The sequence below is a fragment of the Bos indicus genome, chromosome 3, assembly GCF_029378745.1.
Source record: "Bos indicus isolate NIAB-ARS_2022 breed Sahiwal x Tharparkar chromosome 3, NIAB-ARS_B.indTharparkar_mat_pri_1.0, whole genome shotgun sequence".
NCBI lineage: Eukaryota > Metazoa > Chordata > Mammalia > Artiodactyla > Bovidae > Bos > Bos indicus.
This window is the reverse complement of record NC_091762.1, coordinates 34,233,779-34,251,591: the sequence shown is the minus strand read 5'-3', so window position 1 is coordinate 34,251,591 and position 17,813 is coordinate 34,233,779. Positions and strand designations below refer to the sequence as shown.

At 36.2% G+C, this 17,813-nt stretch overlaps 2 protein-coding genes across 2 annotated transcripts in view; both read left to right on the top strand.

Moving 5' to 3' along the window:
- Positions 1-13,189, top strand: part of GNAI3 (G protein subunit alpha i3) — a 44,593-nt gene extending 31,404 nt beyond the window's left edge. Inside the window, exons 4-9 of the mRNA XM_019956901.2 lie at positions 763-920; positions 3,261-3,389; positions 6,541-6,670; positions 7,243-7,396; positions 11,702-11,916; positions 12,007-13,189. Of these exons, the coding sequence (XP_019812460.1) occupies positions 763-920; positions 3,261-3,389; positions 6,541-6,670; positions 7,243-7,396; positions 11,702-11,892 (762 nt within the window). The 3' untranslated portion in view covers positions 11,893-11,916; positions 12,007-13,189. The remainder of the gene's footprint in view (positions 1-762; positions 921-3,260; positions 3,390-6,540; positions 6,671-7,242; positions 7,397-11,701; positions 11,917-12,006) is intronic.
- Positions 13,190-13,339: 150 nt separating this feature from the next.
- Positions 13,340-17,813, top strand: part of AMPD2 (adenosine monophosphate deaminase 2) — a 36,261-nt gene continuing 31,787 nt past the window's right edge. The window contains exon 1 of the mRNA XM_019956898.2: positions 13,340-17,539. The gene's annotated coding sequence lies outside the window, so the exon portion shown is untranslated. The remainder of the gene's footprint in view (positions 17,540-17,813) is intronic.

Here is a 17,813-nt window from a genome sequence, read left to right as displayed (position 1 = left end):
AGCCCTTTCTGTCCTCTTTATCTCTCACATGTCTTAGTTTTTAAAACTATAACCACTTAGAAAGCTGTGCCTGCGACTCAGGAAGTTTTGATCAAATCTCTTTGTGGTACTTTCTTTTTCTTCTTCTACCTTTCTTCCTCTTTCTTATTTAGAAGATTATTATACTTCAGGGAAACCTGGAGACTCTGAATTTTTCCTTTAGGGATTTTTTTCCCCCACTAGACATCCAGACTCTGTGTATGCTTCAGTCTGTTCTTCTTCCTGTTCTTCTAAGATTTAGGGGGTGGGAAACAGAACAATGTTGCCTTAAACTTGATTAATGTTTTACTCCCTTTGATGTATTTAGACTTTACCTCTTATCTGCTAGTCTTTTCATTTCTATTTTTTATTGTAGGCTTCCTTTAACAGAATGGGGATGTATTCCATGTGCCTGTCTCACAGACAAGTTTTTTCTGTCAAAGAAATCATGAGTGACCAGCATGGAGATTTGTAGGACAGTCAGGAGAGATCATTTCAGGGAATGGTGGTGTGAGGAGTGGGAGTGCACTTCTGACTATAGTGCGGTGAGAAGGGAGGAGACAGGCTTCATTGTAAATTCTCTCAAACTACACTGCCAAGAAAGGTCTCTTTCATGTCTCTTTTTAGAAATAGTTACCGTGTATTGTATGTGGTACCATTTGCATGTGTGTGTTAACGAGACACTTGTTAAGTCTTCAAGAAATAGAGAATCATCTGTCTCTCTCCCTTAAATGCTTTCCTCAGGACGATGCCCGGCAATTATTTGTTTTAGCTGGCAGTGCCGAAGAAGGAGTCATGACTCCAGAATTAGCAGGAGTGATTAAACGGTTATGGCGAGATGGTGGGGTGCAAGCTTGCTTCAGCAGATCCAGGGAATATCAGCTCAATGATTCGGCTTCATAGTAAGTAATTTTTCCTTGTGAAACTAAAACAGAAAGTGTCTTGGTGACCCTATCGAAAGTTCAGTGCCTATTCTTAAGGGAATATTTTAGGAACAGACACCCTTAGAATTCTGTAGGATATATTTATAAAAATTGTTTCAGTTTAGGGTTATAGAGCCATTGGTCATTTTGTGTGGCTTGGAGAAAAATATTTCCTCTTGGAATGTAAATGGGAGACTTGGCATCATTAGAGTAGCTCTGTGGTCACTTATTGGAGAAGGCGATGGCACCCCACTCCAGTACTCCTGCCTGGAAAATCCCATGGATGGAGGAGCCTGGTAGGCTGCAGTCCATGGGGAAACTGAGGGTCGGACACGACTGAGCGACTTCACTTTCACTTTTCACTTTTCTGCATTGGAGAAAGAAATGGCATCCCACTCCAGTGTTCTTGCCTGGAGAATCCCAGGGACGGGGGAGCCTGGTGGGCTGCTGTCTATGGGGTCACACAGAGTCGGACACGACTGAAGTGACTTAGCAGCAGCGGCAGCAGTGGTCATTTATAGTAAATAAGTGAGAGGAGAGAAATCAATTGCAGCTGAGTCCTGAATTTCTTTCAACTCAGTAAGTTCTCTCTGCATAAGGGCTTTACATTGATTGCCAGCTAACAAAAGAAGTTAAAATTGTGATATCCCTTTTATGCACACAACTCTGGCTGGGCTGCACTATGGCTTTCTCTGGTACTAGTTACCACTTAAAAATCTTTTATCTAGATCACAATAATAGACTTTGTATAGAAGGAGAATGTTGAGTCTTTGGACAAAGTTGAAGCATCTGTTTGTTAAGAAAATTCTCTGGAGTGTTACATAGTTTTAGAAAATTTGTAATTAATACTTCTGTTAAGCTATTACATGTTGTCCTATATTGCTTCTTTTACAGTGTGTTTATAAGACCTATGTTCAGAATGTGTGGGTTTTTTCTTAATGTTGTTTTGGGGTCTTGGTGTGCTTTTGTTACCTGTATTCATCTCTGTACCAAATGAAGGCATTTCTAAGCATTAAGGTATTTTTCCCAGTATTATATTCTCCTTTTCCTATCATTCTAGCTTTAAATTGTTATAAGAAGAAATTAAATGATATTTGAGAAACATATTTTTTAAATGAAAACTTGACTTTAGAAACATGTCAGTTCAGTTCAGTCTCTCAGTCGTGTCCGACTCTTTGCGACCCCATGAATCGCAGCACGCCAGGCTTGTCTGTCCATCACCAACTCCCGGAGTTAACCCAAACTCATGTCCATCGAGTCGGTGATGCCATCCAGCCATCTCATCCTCTGTTGTCCCCTTCTCCTCCTGTCAGGATTCTATAGTTTTCTCTGTAGTCATCAAAGCTAGATTGTAATTTTTAAAACATGCATTCAGTAAACTCTGAATCCTCTAACTATACCTGAAGACACATGATTTATAGAGTGTTTTTTTTTTTCCATAATCGTTGATCTAAGCTTGACTGATTCCCTAACATTAATGATGGTACTTAGCTTTGTGTGTGTGTGCATGCTGAGTCGTATCCGACTCTTTGCAGCCCCATGGACTATAGCCTGTTAGGCTCCTCTATCCCTGGAATTTTCCAGGCAAGAATACTGGAGTTGGTTGCCATTTCCTACTAAGTTTTAGAGGGTCATTAATGATTCACTTACTATGGTATCAGCTGTTCTTTAAAAAAAAAATTGGGGGGGGGGACCTGAAATTGTGAAGAATTTAATTTAGCTTTGAAGCAGTTTTTAAATTATTTCACTGAACAAGTGAAGTTTCTTTGGAGGTATTTATTTGTTTTTGGCTTAGATTAAAAAGAAATCTTTAACTTTTCTGTTTTATGAGTGAAAACAGGAGGAAATAAATACTCATTCTTACTGAGCTTAGTAGTTCTTTTTAATTTTAATAATTCAAACAGTATTTCTAATGTCCTGGCAAATGTTTAAACAGACAAATGACCCATTAATTTAAATGTCTGAGGGCTTTTGTTTGGTTGGATTTTTGTACTGTGCAGTGCACAGTTGATTTAGTATTAAATTTCAGGAGTCTTTATTAAGAATAGTGTTTTCATGTTTTTTAATTGGCTTTCACAGTTAAATTTTGGTAGAATTAATACCACTTTTGTGTAAAGAGTCTACTTTAATTGTCCTGTGCTAGATTCCCTTTTTTTCCCCTCATTATCATTTCTAAGATACTGAAGATCTGATTTATTCTGCCACTTTAGTGACAGGTACAGATTCTGCTTTCAGCAAGGAACTAGTTTAGTCTGTTGACTTGCTCTGCACATGGTTGGCTTCATTAGGTAAAAATAAATGTGTATTTTACTTACTTAGTTACCTAAATGATTTGGATAGAATATCCCAAACCAACTACATTCCAACTCAGCAAGACGTTTTGCGGACGAGAGTGAAGACCACAGGCATTGTGGAAACACATTTCACTTTCAAAGACCTATACTTCAAGTAAGTCACTAGCCTTTTTCTAGATATGCCAAACACAAATATCTTTCCTTTAGTTAGTATCTGTTAATCAGGGTATAATTTATCTAGGCAACTTTCTTTGATTCAGAAATTTATAAATTATATTCATCTGCTAGTATTTGGCTGTTTTAAGTGAATGGGTCCAAGTGTTTCTTCTTTCTCCAAATAGCGTCAAATATTTTTTCTATTTGGAGCAATTTGAATTCAAAATTAAATTAGAACTTACGTATCAATAAAAGTAATCATGTGGTTACCAATTTATTTTATCTTTAATTTTATTCTTTTCAGCTGCTTTTTTATTGGAATCACCAAAACAGGTATTGAATGTTTGTTGTTTAGAAGGGTAGCAACAATACTAAAAGGATAGAAAGTAGTGTTTTGGTTTAGTTTATGTGGCTTTGTTCTGGCATTTTGATATTAAAATAGAAATGCTTTTCTCACCAGTGTCAACCATTTCTTACTGGATCTCACTTCTCTTTAAGTTTAATGGAATGAAGCTAATATTGTCATGGCCTTTGACTGATTAGTGCACAGTATAATGCACAGCTTAATTCTTAATACTATGTACAGAGTGGAATATTGATCTAGGGGTAGAGTTAATTTGCAGAAAGTAAGATAATTTATAAACAATTACTATTTTAGAGAGAGAAAATTCTAGTATTCTAATACAGAGGATTTTCTCATCATTATTAGTAATTCTAAAATAGGCTTCAGCTTGTCTCTGTGTTAATAATAGACCTGTCTTTTTGGTTCCTGTTTTCTGCTTTTGTGACCTTTGAGCTTAGGAGTAAACTTTCCCTCTTGAATATATGATGTACTTTTTAGCTACTTTGTTATGCTTATATGTAGAATGTGACATTCAGCATTATTGCATGTAAATGTAACTTCTAGCTCAGATTCTCTTAGTTTTCTTTTCTCTGAAAAAAATTGCTTCATAGAATTCTGTATGCAAAACAGTATGCAAAATCCATATAGAGTTTACCTATTACTAGACACTAGTTGAGGTCTTGAAGTCTTAATACACCAAAATGGATTTGAAACCTGATAGAGGAAAATAGCAGTTCAGCTGAATATTTTTAGAGTAGAAGAGCTGCTTATCATAGTACTGATGAATTTATTAACAAGAATAGCAGAGTCTCCATGGATTATAAGTCATGAAACCGAAAAAATGAGATGACTATATGTTATAAGATTAGTAATCCATTTATAATTATATGTCATGACCTTTACTTATTTAGTGTGGGAAACTTGTCGATGTCATAGTTGATCTTTAGTTAGGTAAATTCTATTGGTCTCTTTATGTCAGGATTAATAGCCTGATCTAATTAAGGTTCTGCACACTATTGTTGGCATGTAGATACCTTGTTATGAAGTACTATCACTTCTTCCTTTTCCTCTTCTCTCTAGGCAAAAACCACTATCCATTTATTCAAACATTTATTGAGCATCTGGTATATGCAAGGCATTCTGTAATTGCTTACTTGCCTCTCTGTTATGAGGTAATGTTTATAAAATGTTGATGTTAGTGAATGATACTGTAAATGTTAATATGTGTGAAAAGCCCACTTTGGGAACTTCACAGTGTTCTACCAGTTTTACGGATTTTATAGAAAGAAATGGTAGAGCATACTGAAATTATTGGTGTACCAGTGTATGTCTGCCCTTGAAAGGTCCATGGTGAAATATGTGATGTTAACTTTTCTAAAACTTATAATATGACCTTGTATTAGCACCAACTTGTGATTGCCTCATTTCAGGGGTCAGGACTAAAGTTTCAGAAAACTGCGTAAGATCAGCCAAAAGTGAAAGTGGGTCATGAAGAGATGAGATGACTGTTCTTTTAAAACATACACTGAAAAATTATTCAACTATGTCTTAAATTTCTCTCAATCTCTATAGGAAATATTCTCTTAAAATAGACACCTAGTCCCTGTAGATCTGACACACTGAACCAGCTTGGCAGAGTTTAACCTTAAAACATTTTATCGTTGTCATCAAGCATACGTCTTAAGAGTAGCTAACCATTTGTGTACATACCTCCTCAGACCCTAGTGCCAGTTAAAAAACAAAGCAGTGCAGGTCCTCCTTTTACTGTAGGTGGCAAAGGAGGACACTGCTGACACAAGTTCAGCAGTTTACTTAGAATATCAAGTTAAGTCTCCCGGAAGGGATTAGTGGACTAAAACTAATCAGAAGTGGAACATAAGGTGTGTGAACAGTTTTGAAGCTTTGTTATTATTAATTAGGTTGAATGAGACTTCAAGTTGGAAAATACTGGTTAAGTTTTGTGTTTAGATACTGGGTTCTTAAAGTTCTACCATGAAATATGATTTACTTTTGTCTGCAATTAATCTCAAAAATATTTTCCTTAAAGTAAGAAAAACACATCTCAGTTATAACTCAGTTTAAAGAAAGAAAAAAGTAAGGAAAACAAAATTTTGAATCAGTAGAGTTACGGAAGCAGGATGCAAGTTGGGGATTTATGTTTTTTCATTGTTCTTTTTCTTTTTTATCTCTTTTAACTAAAGAGATAAATTGTTTTGAGAGGTAGAGTGGTGTTGTGAGTACCAGCTTGGGTATAGGAATTAGAACTCCAGTCACCATTTATTAGTAGTGTTCCCTTGGGCAAATGAACATATCTGCACCTCAGTTTCTTCATCTGTAAAACGGGGATAATAGTAGTACTGACAGGAGTGTTATAAGGGTTAAATGAGTTAATGTACTTAAAGATGTTTAGGGTAGTGTCTGGCAAATGTTAGTTATTATTTTTACTATCTCAGATTGTTCAGTATTGTTCAGCTCTTCATTTTTCCTGTCTTTTTTCCCTCCTTCCTTTAATCTATTTCACCGCTCACTCTGCTGACTTTCGGCATGTCTGGCACAAGCTTTAATAGAGAGGAGGCTCAACTGTTTTTTCTAAAATGAGAATCTTGATTGTTCTTCAACTTTATTTTCTCATATTGTTCTCTTACATTTAACTACAGATAATTTTTATCTGCTTCTGGTTTGTCTTTTTTTATTATAAATGGGGTTTTGAAAATGCAGTAGTGGGAACTTCCCTAACCATTTCAGTTTAGAAATGTGTGTGTGTGTGTGACCTTGCTAAAATTGTGCATTCTTTCCCCTTGTTCAGGATGTTTGATGTAGGTGGCCAAAGATCAGAACGAAAAAAGTGGATTCACTGTTTTGAGGGAGTGACAGCAATTATCTTCTGTGTGGCCCTCAGTGATTATGACCTTGTTCTGGCTGAAGATGAGGAGATGGTATGTTGGAGCTTCTGGTAAATAAAAGACCTGTCTAATGCAAGCAGGAAATGGAAAATAACTCTTAGGAAGACTTTGGGCATCCATTTACTCATTGAACCAGAACCTAATAGTCTTAATTTTTCTCCTTGTCAGTGAGATTAAAATTTCAAATTATTTATCTATACCCTATTAACCGTAAGGAGATATGACAGCACACTGAGAATAAGGACAGGATTAGGTCTCTTATTAGCTAGTTCTTATTCCCACTTCCCAAGCTTCAAGAATTATAAAAATAAGGACCGACTCAGCTTTTGTATTATCAGTTTCTGACTAGTTTCCATGATTGCCCATCAGTCGTTTTAAAACTTTGTGGTGTGGGACTTCTTTTGTGATCCAGTGGTTAGGATGCCACACTTCCACCGCAGGAGGCATGGGTTCAATCCCTGGTCGAGGAACTAAGATCCTGCATGCTGTGTGGCATAGTCAAAGAAAAGAAAAGAAATAAACTCTTCTTGGTCTCTTTTTCATTAATAGTTAATCTACTTTTAGTTTTTGCTACTGACCTATATCATCCTTTGTTTCTTTCTCAGAACCGAATGCATGAAAGCATGAAACTCTTTGACAGCATTTGTAACAACAAATGGTTTACAGACACTTCGATCATTCTGTTTCTCAACAAGAAAGATCTTTTTGAGGAAAAAATAAAGAGGAGTTCATTAACTATCTGTTATCCAGAATACACAGGTAAAGGGTCATGAAAGATTTTGTTGGAGGTATACATCTTGAATCAAAACTTTCATGACCTTCCTACAGCTGTCATTCGTTTTGAATGTTGTGTGTATCTCCTTGTGGAGAGTGCTCATTTGTAGTGGTATCAACATTAAGCATGTGCTTAAGACCCCTTAAGTCTAAAGTGCTATTCCAGATATAATCATATTTATGATGTTTATATTTCTGTCCTCATTTTTTGAGGTAAAGAAAGATAAAAATTTGATATAAATATATTCACAAAAAACAAGTATAAGATGGAGTTTTGCACTCAAGAAACTGACATTAGTTATAGAAAGAGAGAGAGAGACGCTTGTAAAGAGTTTCATTTTAGTGTGACATGTTCGTTAATAGAAGAACCAAAGAAGTGGTTACCTCAGTGGGATCAGTGTAAGCTTTTTCTAGAGGAAATGACACTTGGAGTGAGAGAATAGGAGGATAAACTAGAAATCATCAGGCAGGTGGGGGAGGAAAAACATTTTAGGAAAAGAAAATAGCATATATAAAAATCTGCAGTTAAAATTGACATGATTTGTCATAACTGCCATGACTAGTAAGGACATCAATGGCTTCACTTGAATTAAACCAGCTCTAGATAGGAAAAAAATCTCAGTCTCCTCATTTGCTATTTCAGTGGAGAACACATCTCATATTTTAGAACAAATAGGGGTGCCTTGCTTAAATAAAAATAGCATTTAATGTATAATTGTGTGAAAGGTTTATGGGTAAAGCTGTATTTTTGCAGCATTGTGACAGTACTGTCTGCTTTAATATTAAACAGCTTGTTATTTAAATACTGGATCAAAATGGTTGGCTTCAAAATGTCGTCATTAATAAACTAACTTCATGTGCAAAAAAAGAAAAAGACATGATTTGTTCTGAAACCTAGGAGGAATTTGATATTGCTGGAGCTTAGACTGTGGGGAGGAGTGGTTAGAGAAATGGGCAGGGATGCTCGTGGAGGGCATTGTATGCCATGCTGAGACAGAGGGGAACTATTGAAGGATATTCTTTGGGGTACATGATGTAGTGGAAACTGATTTTTTAAAATTACATAACAGATGCCAATAAAGATAGATAGTAGGGGAGTTGAATTAGTAAGGACTTCCAGTATGCACATAGGAACTTTTGGTGAAGGTTCAGAGATACAGAATTCAGGGACAAGAATGCAAACGGTTCTCAAGAATGCAGCTGGAATTAGGAAATATTGTCAGAAGTCCTGGAAGCCCTTCTTTCCCCATCTTTTTTCTCTCCTGTGTCTTCTCTATTCTTCTCTCTCTCCTTACCAACTCTCTCCTGTTCAGTGTATATGATAAAAGTTGGCCCTGTCATGGTTACTATATCTCCTCCATTTAAAAAACTAGGCTAGATTGAGATTTGTTGGCCCAAGGTTTATATTGACTGGCCAAGGTTAAGTAAGGCAAAAACCCTTAGCTCAGTCAGTTTAGGTTAGGGTCAACAAACGTGAGTGCTAGGGCTGTACCATTATGACCTTCAGATCAGAATTAAGTATTTCTGGGAAAGTAGACCTCTTGTTAGCTGAGCAGATGCTGTAAATGCTTTATATAATAAGGTGAAAGGGTGTAGCTAGGGTAAGACAATGGAAAGAGTCAGAGGTACTCTTGATTGGTACTTGGTATGTTCCTAAATATAAATACATTTAGGAACGTTAAATATGAGTTCATATTTTGGAATGTTGATTTTGAAGTTTCTGAAACATCCTAATAGAGATATTTAATAGATAGTTATATATATGACCTTGGAGCTTGGGGAGAGGTTAAAGGTTAGTAACAGATATGATTTGGGATCATGTGTAAATACAACATGAAAATGGATGAGATGACCTAGGGTGATGATATAGAATGAGGAGAGAAAAGAATAGAATGGGAGCAAATACCAGCCTCTGTTGGCAGGAGAGAAAGAAAGGTTTATATTGGATAAACCTTTATAATATAATAAAGGTTTATATTGGATAAAGAGAAGAATCTGGAAAGCTAAAGTGTCATAAACTAAGAGGAGAGTTTAAATAGTGCGGAGTGGTCAACAATGTCATATGCAGATAAGTAAATGCATTTTGAAAAAATGTCTTGTGGAGCTAGCAGTTAGAAGATCATTGACTGTTAATGGAGAGCATTATCAGTGGAATGATGAGAGCAGAGCCAGGACCAGTGAGTTACTGAGTGGGAAGTGAAGAAATAAAGACAAGTGTAGCTTCCTCTTGAGCAGCTTAGATTACAGGGGAAGGAGAGATCTTTAAATGTTTATAGGCTTAGAGGTGAGATCCTAAAGCAAAAGAGAAGTTGTTAAAAGTGGATGTAATGAGCAAAATTTGTAAGCGGGTGGGAAAAGAAGCAATCGAGAGTCTAGATAGGATGAATGGATAAATAAATTAGTATATCTGTACTATGGAATATTATTTAGGTATGTGTGTGTGTGCTCGATCGCATCTGTCTCTTTTTGACCCCATGGACTACAGCCTGCCAGGCTTCTATTTAGCTATAAAAAGGAACAAAGTATTGATAATGCTACAATTTTGATGAATACTATAAATTTTATACTAAATGAAAGAAGCCAAACAGAAAAGGTCACATTTGTATGACTCCTTCTATATGGTATATCCCAAATAGGCAGATCCGTAGAGACAGAAAGCAAGTTGGTTGGCAGGAAATTGACATGGGGAAATGAGGAATGGTTACTTAATGGGATATTTTTCTGAGGTTGTAGGAAAGTTTGAAACTAGAGAGGTAGTGATTGTGTAACATGTGGCTGCACTGAACACCACTGTATTGTAAACTTACTGCATGTTATGTGAGTTTCATTTCAACTTAAAAAGTTGAGATATAGTTTTAAAGCCCTGTGCCCTCTCTTTTCTTAGGGAATTTAGAACTGCAGCCTCTGTTAAGAGTGAGGAGGAAGATTAGAGTTGGTTAAGTTCATAGAAGGTAGCCAGATTTTAGAATGGGAGAAAAATCTTAAGTAAAGGATTGATGTTAATGTTTCAGCTGGGAATCTTCACACACAGCAAAGAGTTGTCAATATCTTATCTATTTTTCGGTAGGGGGTGGGGTGAATTTCCAAGCCTGTTTTCCATTGCTGTCATTCTTCTTAAGAATTTTCACATCATGTTTTGGTCATCTGTCTAAATTTTTGCCTTTTCATATTCCTCATGGGGCAGAGAAGGGGGCAGCAGAGGGATGAGATGGTTGGATGGCATCAGTGACTCAGTGGACATTAATTTGAGCAAACTCTAGGAGATAGTGGAGGAAAGAGGAGCCTGGCATGCTGTAGTCCATGGGGTTGCAAAGAGTCAGACATGACTTAGTGACTGAACAACAGCAGCTGCTTTACTTTACAGAGGTTCTGTACATCTCAGTAAATCTTATTCAAGCACCTACCAAGCTATCTTCCTTCCTCTTTTAAAATATTATTTAAATAATAGTCATTTTTTTCTTAAGCTTTCCTTTGTTATTTAGTCTTCTTTACATACTTGGTCGTTGATATTTTTTTGGTCATGCTTCATGTCACTGAAAATAGCCCCTAATTCTCAGGCAACTGTGTGTTGTCTTTGTTGAGTTTCCCTGGCTCTGCAGCCAATTTCTAAGGCTATTCTAAAAACTCACAAGTAGACAAGATTGTTTCTGAAGCAGGTGATTAAGAGTGTTAATTTTAAATGTTATTGAAATAGGGTTCTTTGGATAACCCCCTCTTTGAAGAAATAACAGATTTACTGAGATCTTCACGTACCATAAAATGCACCACTTAAAAGTGTGCAATTCAAACCCCTTCCCATTTGCATCTACTGTATTACCTTTGGTTATTTAAACTATTCCTGTAAGGTTCTGAGGCTACGCTCTGTTAAAAGTGGATGATTTTGAAAAGAAGCAGGAGTTACCCTTTTGAATTGTTTATTTCAACATTGATCCAAGGAACACAAGTTCTCTTAACTTTTTAAGCAATTGTGTTCTTCTAGAAATGCATCCTCCTATTTCCCTAGTTTCTTTTTATACTTTATAAATTTTTTAGCTAAAAAATGCAAATGAAAGGGAAAAAGGAAAAAAGTTTTGTTTTCCTGGATCTTTCTGATAAGTTTATTGACAATGAGATTGTGCACTCAAGAAACATGTGATTATAGAAAAACCTAATCATTATAGAAAAATAGAAATCTGTTTATTTCAGTTGGGTTATAGTCCCTCTCTCCATAAGTAAATGGTGATGGCCTGACTTAATTGAGTTCAGGCAGCTGTTATAATTTGAACTGAGAATATTGGGTGTCTGCTTCAGGTTCCAACACATATGAAGAAGCAGCTGCGTACATTCAGTGCCAGTTTGAAGACCTGAACAGAAGAAAAGATACCAAGGAGATCTATACCCACTTCACCTGTGCCACAGACACCAAGAACGTGCAGTTTGTTTTTGATGCTGTAACAGATGTCATCATTAAAAACAACTTAAAGGAATGTGGGCTTTATTGAATAGAGTGTGGATGTTAATAAAAGGTAAAACTTTGAACAGTTTAGTTATAGTGCTGTAGTGATGTCTCTTGACTTTGTAAACTTTTTCTAATTACAGCTGTTTTTCTTTTCTAGTTATTGCAGTGTGGAGTGTTGAGACCAGACTTCCTTTGCTGCCTCATTGGGCAGCGCAAGCATGAACGGGACCAGGGAATGGCAGCAGCATGCAGAATCCTAGCACTCTTTTAGCACAATCCTCTGTATTAGGGAACTCTTAATTGACACAAGATGCTAAAGTCAGACATTGGAATTGGAGCAACTGTAAAGTATGGTTTGATCATCGAGACATGACTTGGATTTCATAGTCTCAAACGTTTAGGGCAGATGTGAAGTTGAGGTGCTGCATTCCAGAACTTCAATATGTAGCTTACTGTTTTTCTTCTTCCCTCTTGACAAACCACCAGTAGTTCATTTTTTTCAAGTTTTCTTTTTTTTTCCATCAAGGGAAGAATAACTTCACTGAATTTTATTTTTTTGTGAAAGAACCTTTATTAAAACACAAACAATCTTAACTATGCACATAATGTGACCAGATCATCTTGAAAATATTCCTCCTAGTAGGAATTCTTTGTTTATAACTCTAGGTATGGTCAGAATATAATATTTCCATAATAACTTAATTCTTTTCAGTTATTTGGGCTCTGATTATAGGTTTTTTGGATAAAATTTATGTTACTATCCTGCTCAGAGTACCATTATGGTTTCTAAATGGCAATTACATTGAAGAAGTCTATAGTAAGATTCTCTTTTTTTTTTTAAGCTTGTGGTTGAAGGTTAACCTAGTTTATGCTAATCACCAAATTACTAAATAAATGCTGATGTAGTATGATAAAGTCAGCTTCTTGGATACAGACACACCCAGGGCAGCTGTCAGTTAGAAAAGTATATTGCTAAATTCCAAACAGAACCAATGACTTTGCTGCTACATATCTGCTAAATTGATCACTTTGATTCCTGCTTGTTTGTCTTAGTCATAGGGAGTTCTGTAAAAGATGCCCCATGTTTTCCATCTTCCATTGGCCTTTTCTGTTGAGAAACATCTGAAGTGTATTAAAAGTGCATGCTTTTACTTTGTAAATGTGGTGCCAAATCCCTGTTTGCCATTGTTTTTACTGTAGCAATGTTGATTGTAGTAATCCTTAGTTAGTACCTTGTTTTGCTGAAACTATTGATTTTGGGACTTTTTTCTACTTTGTCGTGTGTACAGATTTTAATCTGTTACAGTTGACAGCAGTATTAAAATGGTGAGTAAAGAGTCCAGGTTTGTTCCTGTTTGTAATTAGTCCTTTCTGGAAATATTTTCTTCTGCTGTTTTTTGCCCCTGCTGAGTGTGCTTAGGCCTTTGTCTGAGAATGGGTTTAGGTAGAAGGGTTCTCTGAAGGTCTTAAGTCTTTTGATGTAATAGTATTGTTGAGTCTTGGCCTGATTGAGGTTGTTATGTCATATCTGTATAAGTGATGCACAGTCAAAACCCATTTTCCAGATTTACATTTTGGTTTTGTGAAGAGCTCTTTTCACCTCAGCCTGCAGGTCCTTTTGTGCAATGTACTGCAAATGTCATTAAATATTGAATGGTCCATTAGGGGAAGGCAAAGGAAGAGAATGCAGTTTGAGCATTCCAAATCAGTAATTTGAGCAGTGCCTTTTGGGGTCCAGTCTTTTTGGATTGGATTCTGTTTCATCTTTTGATGTGACCTTTCAGTAGTTTAAAAAAAATAAGGTTGGTGGTCATCAAAGCTGGTTCAGAAGGCAAGCCACAGCACTTCAGTGCCTTTATTGGTAGGTTTTTTTCTTTTTGCTTTCTTGGGAAAATTTTAACTCTGCAGGTGGTATAACTCTTATTATCTAACAACTTTTTTTTTAGGATTGGCAAAACTGGATCTAAAAGAAAGAAAATTATCAGCTTCAATTGGTGATTGACTTATGCCCACAGTGTAAATAAGGGATAGTTCTTGTTCATTTTGAATATATCTTTTCCTTATTGTATTCTGTGATGTAGAATCATTTGGAAATGAGAACTGGTAGAATGTTACTTTAACTGTAGTTTTTCTATAGTCTGGGCTAGTGGGATCGTGTTGTTGATAACCCAAAACAAGAGATAATCCAAAAAAGTTAATTTAACTTGAAATGCATTTTGTATTTTCATTTGAATATGTCTATCTGATGTGTTAATTTTTTAGCCTTTTCATTAATGAAAAATAGTAATTCTCCACTTTTTTGACTTTACACCATTTACATTTGTCCTATATTTATGTGAGGATCACTTCTTACCCCTCCATCCCAAATAATTTATCAAAATGCACATTCGTTGAGGACACAGTTTCAGTCAGTGGTTTTCAAATATGCCTTCAGTCAAAATCACCTGGATCCATCTCAGAGACTGACTCTTGGATGGCGGGCTAGCAGTCTATAATTTTAAAAAGGTGATTTTGATCTGATGAATCTGATGGTCTGCCTTACAAACCACTATTGTGTTTTGAATTAAAAGATCTTTTCTTATAGCAGAACCAAAATGTAGGGATGACACATCATATCTACTAGCCTGGAGAAAAAGGATTGATATTTGTAATCAAAGAAATGAAAAGTTGCCTGTATCTTTTTGGTGGAAAATACTGAAAATTTGTGATGGATCATGTTTCAGAATTTAGTTGGCCAGGCTTTGGACCATCTAAGAAATCAGCACATCTAAGAAAGTTAAAAAATTAAATAACAGTAAATAGCCATTGGCAGGAAGGACTGTAACAGCAGCTTTATTTTGTGGACAGTCACATCTTAGCCACTTGATTAAAACTCTGGGGTGTAAAATTGCCATCTTTAGGCTCCTATGTAAAGAGGAAGTATTCTGCTCCTTAATAGTCAGTCTTAGGGAATAAATAACCTTACAATTTCAGCCTTTCAACAGATTTCACCTCCTGGCGTGAAAATTCTAAGAACTGTTAGAGTTATTCATAAGTGGATCTTGAAGTGCCATTTTCATCTTGGATGGTTTGACTCTAGACCTCTAGTTTAGTGCGTTGTACCTGACGGGTTGTGACTTTTCACAAGGTGCTGCTTTCTAAGAATAGATGGACCACATTTTAAAAACCTGTTCCTTGCCTTGTTCATTTTTTATTCTCTTATGTATTCTATTTGTGTTTTATTTATACACATTTTGGAGTATTTAAAAATAACTGGTGGTTCTTCAAATTTATTTGCTCACCTTATATTCTTAAATTCTCTCTGATTTGTGGCTGTTCTCTCTGATTTGTAGCTATAACTTTGTTTGGACCTTGATGGCCTCATCTGACTAGTTACTTTTTTATATTTATCCATTTGCTTAGCATAGTTCTGGCATTTCCTGTTGCAGAGCTCCTTGCTGCATTGGCAGTTACATACAAGGGGAAGTTAAGTTAGTCTCTCAGTCAATCAAAAAGCTGCCTTTGAATGATTTTTTTTTCCTTTTAGATGTTCAAAAAACAGTGGCCCCTTACTCATTGATACAAACCTAAAATATTAATAGTACTAATTCCTTTTACTGATTCCCTGTGAAATCTTTCATATGTGATACTGACTTTAAGAATAAAATTATCTCAGTTTCCCAGTACTACCAGGTAATTTTCTTCTTCCAGTTTAGGCTTCAAAGTACAAATCAGAGATCTGACCTGAACCAGCCACAGGTCTCCTTGTAAACTTATGACTGTCCAAACACAAAAGAAAACCAAGCTGCTTAGAGACCTGGAACTTAGATACCTCTTGCTATCAACTATCAGAAAGTAAAAGATTTAATTTAAGTGAGGCATACTGAAGAATAGACTTCCAGGATGGTCAGGATCCTTGTTCCTTTATCCTTGTCTAGGTTTTGAATTCCCATTACCCCTCACCACCCACCCTCCAGTTTTCTCACAATCTTTTATGAATTACTTCTCCCGAGGAGAGCATATTTCAGAACAAATCAGGGCAAGACAGTTATTTTCTGGTACTTTGTCAGGCCTGCACCTGGCTTTATTCAAGGCTTCTCAGGAATAAGAGATAATGTGGAATATTATGCAGCAGCAGATACCTGTGGTGCACGATTAACATAGAGATTCTTTGGCTAACCTCAACTGAATTAAAATGTCCAAACCAGGTCCTGGGAATGTGTATTTTTTAAGTAAATTCCTCAGGTGGTTCTGATGTGACTAACCTGGGCCAACATCCTGGGGACAACTGAATAGACCTTATATTAAAGATCAACATGAATAGTAAACAACCTGTAAATCACTAGTGAAAGACTTGAGTTATTTTTTATTTGCAGTAAGTACAAAGCACCTTTTGTACATAACTTAAAGTGCCTTTCACCCAAAAAGTTAGTTTGAGGACTGTTTAGCCAAAGAACATTACTGCATTTTGGATAAGAGTATTTAGTTTTTATACAAAAGTTAGACAAAACAAGAAACTTGGGGTTTCTAAACATTTATTACATTTATTTCACTCCATTTATTTTCAGTGAAAATAGATACACAAAAGTAAAGATAAAATCCTATAACAAAGATAACTATAATAACATGAATATCCATTTACAGTCGGTAGACAAAGAACAAAACTAGCTATAGGATGAAAGTCTTTTGAGGATGAGGTAGGTAAAGGGAATGAATGATTGAGGAGTTAAACATATATCTCCATATGCCCAGTGGTATATGTTTTCCTTTCCTGAAATCTAGTGGGAATCAACATGGTAGGAGAAATAATCAAATATTAGTAAATATACTTATAGAGTACACCGTCTCAGTGTGTTAGCATTAGCTGTAAGATCATTTACAGCTGGAATATTAAATTCTGTACAACCTTGTTGTACAGATATCCTATCTTACCCCCACACCCCCGGCCATATTCCTTTGGGTTATCCAAACATTTTTACCAAGAGGCTTGTTTATTTGTAAGAGAATCCCAGTGGACATAACAAATTATAAGAAATTACCTGTTTTTTCTAACTGTTCATCTTTGCTTACATAGGATGAAGGGTTCTCTTACGAGATTGGAGAGTTGCTTGATGTGCTGGGTTCTGGTCTTTTCCCTGCTTCCAGCTAGCTATGAAATCTTTCAGTCTTATATCCCTCATCTAAAGACAGACTAAAGTACTCCTTCCAGGTCTGATATACTATAGTTCTGATCAAATAGAAATAACATTAGAAATGTTTCATAAATATTCTTTATGATACTCGAAATTGTACTCTACTCCAAAAAAAAAGTAAGTCTTGAGACAATACCTACAAATGCTCATTGTTGCCGGTTGTCTTTTCTCAGAATCACTTTTCCCTACTCCTTTCAAAAACCTAAAATGAACTAAATTACTACCAATTCAACTAGAAATTTTATTTTGTGAAGCAGGGTGAAAAGGTCTGTAAAAATTTTGCATTTAAATCCAGTTCTTTATTTCTGATTCAAACCAGTGTTTGCTTTTCCATGACCAAAGGGCAGAAAAGTTCCTACAATCTGCAGTTTATCTGTTTGACCTCACAGAGATGTCTTCACACTTCTGCCTAGCAGGATCACCAGAGGCTCTGGCACACTTGCAGTCCCTGGCCCAACACTGAAGTCCTGCTGGAATCTGTGCTCCGGGGGCTGTGCCGGGTAGAGAGGGCAGTGGGAGGTAAGAGCTCTTCACCCTTCACCACCTTCTCCACCCAGCAGGGCCAGCACACTTTGGTCTACGGCATATCTCCAAGTATAGCATGGTTTTTGAAGGTTCTTATTTTTCACCTTGGGGAATGGGGCCACCCAGATTTTGACTATTTGGGGTACATGTAGGTTAATTTTTTTTTTTTTAAATCAGAGTAGGAACTATTTTGAGTAAATGTGTCTTTTATATGGTTCTTATACTGAATTTTTGTGGTCATTTTATCCATCCTTTAATTGACAGAAAC